The following is a 6,890-nucleotide window of genomic DNA, read 5'->3' as shown; positions in this document are numbered from 1 at the left end:
TTCTTCTTCTTCTTCTTCTTCTTCTTCTTCTTCTTCTTCTTCTTCTTCTTCTTCCTAGCCTTTTCCTTCTTAAATAGGGTGGGCGTTTCTTGTTAGTCCCTTCCAATAGGGTCGGCGTTTCTTGTTAGTCCCTTCCAATAGGGTCGACTTTTCTTGTTAGTCCCTTCCAATAGGGTCGACTTTTCTTGTTAGTCCCTTCCAATAGGGTCGACGTTTCTTGTTAGTCCCTTCCAATAGGGTCGACTTTTCTTGTTAGTCCCTTCCAATAGGGTCGGCGTTTCTTGTTAGTCCCTTCCAATAGGGTCGGCGTTTCTTGTTAGTCCCTTCCAATATGGTCGGCGTTTCTTGTCAGTCCTTTCCAGGCAGCTCCATCGTGTACCTCATTCTCGGTATAGGGTTAGGAATTACTATTCTACAAATATTTAAGGTTAGACACTCACTATCAGTGTGTGTGCTCATCAGGTAGAACTGACAGACGGACGTAAAGCTAATGAAAACGGATTTCTTCAAACAATGGATTGAGAGTCTTCATACCTATTGACTTACAACATCTGTATGAAACTTCTACCACCCAAGTGTGGTAGAAAGGTTACATTACATTGAAATGGGGGACTTTTCTAACGAAATTCCTGTGTGCTGAGTCCAGTGTGTAGGACTATTGCATGAGTCTTGAGTTGAGTGGCAGAAAATGCCCTAGGCGTTAACTTGGTCCTGGTGTTAAAACACAGACCATGTCAGAATTGGTACAAGTGTATCCTACTAAAGTAAAGGAGTGGTGCTTGAGAAAAAGTACAAAATGGGTAAGTATATTTTAGTGTGTTTTAGCGCCTATTTTATTTCGTAGCTCAATGAAACATTTAGACACGTGTGGTCTGCGTAGTCCTTCTTCAGATGGGGTTCTAAGGTCAGCCACCCACTATCAGCTGCCCCGGATTAAGGGTGTTCAACCGGTTCCCCCGAACGCTTTCGATTTTTGAACAGGGCGCCAAATGATCTTGATCCGGCCCTGACTATCAGGTAGATCTGACACCTCATCAGGTGTACCGGTCAGGTCTACCTGATTGTGAGTGACGGGTCTACTTGAGAAATTAGGTGCTGAGTCAACACAAGCCAGAAAGTTTTTGTGCTATAATTTGAATTTGACCTATACAGTGAAAACCTCCGAATAGTGGACACTCTCGGTTCCCGAGGTTTTGTTCGCTATTGCGAGGTGTCATTTCTTCAGAGGTGTCCGTTAAGGGAGGTTTCACTGAATTATTATTTATCGATGTGTGTGCTTTCACTACTATCTCTTGGTTAGCAGCAGCCACCTTCCTGGACCTGGAAATGAGTGACTGAACGTTGTCAATGACGTTAACAACAACAGTAAATATACTATCTCACACTACGCATCTATCCGGTAACAAACAATGTTCCTAAGGATAGGTGGGTTAGAAAATTTATTATTGTCTTGTATTTTAAAGACAATTGATCCACGCTCAACGTTGATTAACTTTAGTGATCTGACGAGAACTGGTGTCTTCAAGATGACATAACCATCGGCGAGATTTTTTTTTTTTCTTCTTCTTTTTTAAGAGGTTTGATAGAGGAACTAAGGTCTTATCGTCCCGAAAGCGAAGAGAAAAGGAAGACAGGATAGGAGAAAGTTATCCCCTCAGGATGAAATTCGCCTCGGGCGGAAATTGAACCAGCGACCTAAGAGCGTTTACAAGGCAGACGCGCGACCTTCCAGGCTGATATTTTTTTAAATTATTATTTTTACTTAGGTTAGATGAAAGTACAGAGAGAAATACCTAGGTAAAGTTGGCTCGAATTGTTTGTTTGATGGTAATACTATATTGGTTCAATTTCTCAGGGCCGGACTCAAGTGCATCCTCCGGAACAGGGGAGGTGTATGTGTTTAAATCCGCCCCGGGCGGGAATCGAACCCGCGGCCTAGCGCTTACAAGGCAGACGCACTACCAACTAAGCTAACTAGGCTGGCGAATTGTTTGTTTGATAGTGATACTAATTTGGTTCAATTTCTCAGGGCCGGACTCAAGTGCATCATCAGGAACAGGGGAGGTGTATGTGTTCGGAGACTCTCTTACCATACCCAGTGGCGATGTTCCTGCTGATCCAACCCTGGTACTGAGCTCAGACGATAGTTCCACGGAGTCCGATACTGATGTAACAGGTGAGACTGCTGCTCTGTAGGGTACGGGTTCGATGCCTGGCCAAGTCTAGCTCAGACGATAGTTCCACGGAGTCCGATACTGATGTAACAGGTGAGACTGCTGCTCTGTAGGGTACGGGTTCGATGCCTGGCCAAGACTTTTTTCCTCTAACACCCATATTTATTCAAGAAATGCTGGCTCTAAAGTCGCACTGAAGGATCAATTCCAAACATCTGATTGCCCGAAATTGTCTTCAGTCTGACTTAAAGAGCGAGAATTTTCGTGTACATAAATACGAGTGTACTGTAAGTTTAGGGTTGGAGGGAATATCTTAAACTTTACCCTCCTCGCGATAGTTCCACGGAGTCCGATACTGATGTAACAGGTGAGACTGCTGCTCTGTAGGGTACGGGTTCGATGCCTGGCCAAGTCTTTTTTCCTCTAACACCCATATTTATTAAAGAAATACTGGCTCTAAAGTCTAAAATTCTAAATTCGCACTGAAGGATCAATTCCAAACATCTGATTGCCCGAAATTGTCTTCAGTCTGACTTAAGAGCGAGAATTTTTGTGTACATAAATACGAGTGTACTGTAAGTTTAGGATTAGAGGGGATATCTTAAACTCTACCCTCCTCGCTTAGGGATCCAAGTTCCACGGAGTCCGATACTGATGTAACAGGTGAGACTGCTGCTCTGTAGGGTACGGGTTCGATGCCTGGCCAAGTCTTTTTTTTTTACACCCATATTTATGAAGAAAATACTGGCTCTAAAGTCGCACTGAAGGATCAATTCCAAACATCTGATTGCCCGAAATTGTCTTCAGTCTGACTTAAGAGCGAGAATTTTCGTGTACATAAATACGAGTGTACTGTAAGTTTAGGGTTGGAGGGAATATCTTAAACTTTACCCTCCTCGCTTAGGGAATACGAGCCACCTAAATTCTTTACTTGCTACAATGAACCAACCTCAGTGGTGTCGTAGTTAGCGCGGTGGACTCTGGATCTGGAGGTTGGTGGTTCGAGTCCAAGCGAAGTCACAAATTTAGCGTAGTTTATTAATCGTGGATCGACATTTAGACAAGCATTTATGGAAATTCTTTCTTTTTTCCAGTGGCTACAGATGATGTTAGTGATCTAAGTCCAGAGTTACTACTGTACCGCGCCTCTACTGTACATAATCTACCGGTAATGTGTCATGCCCTCGCTCTGGGAGCGAGCAAAGACTGGACGAACCCTAATGATGATCATAGGACTTACCTACATCAAGCTGTGATTGGGGTAAGTTTTTTTTTCTGGAAGTTGGTAATTTGAGTTCAAGTCAAGTCGTAAAATTTAGCGTAATATATTATAATAATTTTTTATTTCTACATTTGTGGGGGGGGGGTTGGGCCAATAAGCTAGCCAGCTCACTTCGATTGGTCTTCGTAGATTTAAACTTGGCATTGCCAGCCTAGTTAGTTTTTGAGGGTAGCGCGTCTCCTTTGTAAGCGCTAGTTTGCGGGTGCGATTCCCGCTTGTGGCGAACTTTATCCTAAACAAATAAGGTTCGTTATCTTAAGCTCCGTTGTTAAAGTTCATATCAAACCAATCTTGGGCTAGCGCAGTTTGGCGCCTCAGTTTATTTTCGTTGCGAGACTGAGTGCACCTAGAAATATCGTAGTCAGCACCACATCTACTCTAAGACGGTCACCCGCTCTGTTATCAACCACGAACAACGGTGCTTAACTTCCGTGATAAATTGGGAACTGGAACATTGAACATTCCATTACGAGTTCAGTCCATGTTTTCTCTTCAGCAAGATAGACACAGAAATCTGTCTTTGATGTATGGCTATAATAGGTATAGCTCAATTCTTTGAAGGCATATGGCCAGCCCAGCCAGCTTGGTTGGTAGCGCTAGGCCCCGGGTTTGATTGCCGCCCGGGGCGGATTTCACATTCGTTTGCGGAACGGCTGGCTTTCTCCTATCCTGTCTTCCTTGTCTTCCTTTTCTCTTCGATTTCGGCACGATAAGACCTCAGCAGTTATAGTTCCCTCTATCGAACCTCTTGAAAAAAGCTTATTGTTGCGCTCCCTGTTCTGAGCAGGGTCTCCACTCCAAATTTTAAAAAATCACTAGATTCGAGGAAAAAAAATCACTAGATTTGACTTGAAAATCACTAGATTTCTAAATTCTTCCAAATGGTAGTTTACTCGTGGTTTTTGAGGGTAGAAGTCTTGTATACTCTTTTTATAGTAAAAAAAATCCTCTATAGGCAATGGAAAAACTGGTTAACTACTTTCTATGACTCCAATATTTTTTTTTTTTTTTTAAGCTAGCAGCAGCTATTGCAGATGTCACCCTCGGGTTACTAACCACGACGCAACCAGTGCTCAACTTCAGTGGATCCATGCGGAACTGATGGCTTTCAAGGGACTATCGCTGCTGGTATGGTATATGCAATGTTGTTGAAAAAAAAAAAAAAAAAAAAAAAAAAAAATGTGTGTGTGTGAAAAGGAATGGGCAACTATAGCGCTTTCACTAAATTAAAAGCAGCTGCATATTGCATACGCGACTAATTTGAAGGGGCAAAATTGATAGGTTTCTGAAAAAATAGTCTATTTTCGCACTGAATTACTTTCTTTCAAAAAATCACTAGATTTTGACCTCAAATGCCACTAAATCACTAGAATTTGGCCAAGAATTCACTAAATTTACGTGAAAAATCATATCTGGAGACACTGTTCTGAGATAATGGAGTCGCGCTAAGCGGCTCGGCGCCGCCCCCACACTGAGAAGAGCGGTAGCTACTCTCCGTATGATGCCCGTACCCGGTACGATGTTCGTGGTCTGGTGTACACAGCGTTACATGTCCAACAAAGTAGATGCTTTATTCTTTGCCGCCAACTGCTGAGTAGAAAAAATTTATTATTATTATCTTTTTTTTTGCGATTAACATTCTACTTCAACCCTATAAACGTTCACACCTTACTGCCCTTATTATATGTGTCTGCTTATCTGTCCCATGTATTTACTTTAGGGTTTAATGGAAACTTGTTGTAACAATACCATCCATACAACGGAAAAAGAAGGAAACCGAAAGTTAGACGAGACAAAACGTGACAACAAAGAAAAAGAGAACCGATTAAAAGACGGACAAAAAGGAAATTGGAGAACGATTCAAGAAACGAAGACAGCCACTGAGTATGAAAGCAACCGCAAGAAGTAGACGGAGACATTGTCTTTATGGTTATTAAATACTCTATCCGTACAACTATTTCCCAACACCATTTTTGATGTTCAATATGTTTCCGAGAGCTCCTGAGAACCTCCCACGGCCACGACTTCCCTCCCCTCTCACAAAGTCCTAAATGGTATGTGAGCCCAGCTTCCAGCAACAATCAAATATCCTGTTTCAATTGCAAGGTTAACTCAAATTGAGTTGGTCTAAAAATAAATCATCCAAACAGACAGACTACAAGAAAGTTGACTTGAAATTTGATTACCCAACAGACTTAAACTCATTTTAAACCGTTTCTGAAAGATAACCCCTAAATACTGCGCGGCTACACCCACAGGACATCACCCATGGAAAAAAGAGAGGACAAAGGATATCGCGCCTTTCAGTTACATTAGCCCCAGTTTAAAGCTAAACCCAGCATCCAAAATCACGGTTTATGTGCCAAACTCCAGGGGACTCGGGATGTTAGGTTCCTCAGACAGCCGTCCGGCTAAACCAGGCACACACACAGACCAGACAGACAGCACAGAACCTTTGTTTTATAGAGCTCTTGCACATTCTCTGATCTCTAGAACTTCTAAACATACATCGAAAACCTAGTTTACGACTGTTCCTACGCTGTATGTCTCTGAAAACCAATCTCTGGCACGTTAGAACAAGAAGAATAAAATGGGCGCAAAACCGGCACAAAAAAACCACATTAAATTGTTCTATAGAGCCCTGTGCCCAATATTCGATCTCTGACACTTTAAACCAATACATCAAGGTTCACTGTTCCTACGTCGTGTTTTGCACCAACCAACTCCTACCCAACGACAGCGAACCGCCATAAAACCCGGCGAAACCTGTCTAAAAAGCTCGGCCAAAAAACCGCACCAAAATCGATTATGGCTGGATTTGCCAATCTCTAATACCATTTTTAATCACGCATCTCTCAATTATGAGTTATTCGTAAGTAAGTTACTCTAATATATTTTCAAGCACTACAAGTGATAAATAAAAGATCATACACTGATATTAGATGGAATTTATATACAAACCTTCTCAACACACCGTACTATAGGCAATTTTGAATGGATAGTTTCACGAAGAACTACCACTCCCTATTAAAGGACCTAGAAAAACGAAGATCCAAAAAAGAAGGTCCTGGGAAGAACCCAGAGAGTGCTAGAACTTTAACCGAAAAGAGGGGTAAAATAATAATTTGACCATATGCGTTTTCCTTCTCTTAACATAAATGGTTTTTAACTATTTAACTTAAAGAGTCTGGCACAAAAAGACCAAAAAGATGACGTGAGCTGATGAAACTATAAAAAACTTATTACATTTTGTAACGTACCAACATCGGTCTATACTCTTGCAAAGCCAACTTGTCAGATCGGCTACTTGGAATTTAGCGAACTAGGCTACTAAAAGGGAAACGTTGAATAGTCTGAACTCCGGCCCCTAATGCGTGGTTCAGCTTTTGAACTCGCCCCTCGCGCGGCTCGCGAATCCGCGCTGGAGGTAATAC

At 42.1% G+C, this 6,890-nt stretch overlaps 1 protein-coding gene across 1 annotated transcript in view; it reads left to right on the top strand.

Annotated features, from left to right (window-relative positions):
* Positions 1-6,890, top strand: part of LOC103520556 (arf-GAP with coiled-coil, ANK repeat and PH domain-containing protein 2) — a gene marked incomplete at both ends in the record, with an annotated part of 30,502 nt that overhangs the window by 17,112 nt on the left and 6,500 nt on the right. Inside the window, 2 exon segments of the mRNA XM_008485656.3 lie at positions 2,030-2,176; positions 3,269-3,435. Coding sequence (XP_008483878.3) covers positions 2,030-2,176; positions 3,269-3,435 — 314 coding nt within the window.

This window comes from Diaphorina citri, unplaced genomic scaffold (assembly GCF_000475195.1).
Source record: "Diaphorina citri unplaced genomic scaffold, Diaci psyllid genome assembly version 1.1 scaffold3781, whole genome shotgun sequence".
Taxonomy (NCBI): domain Eukaryota; kingdom Metazoa; phylum Arthropoda; class Insecta; order Hemiptera; family Psyllidae; genus Diaphorina; species Diaphorina citri.
Note: the sequence above shows the minus strand (reverse complement) of the source record. Positions and strands in the feature narration are given on the sequence as shown.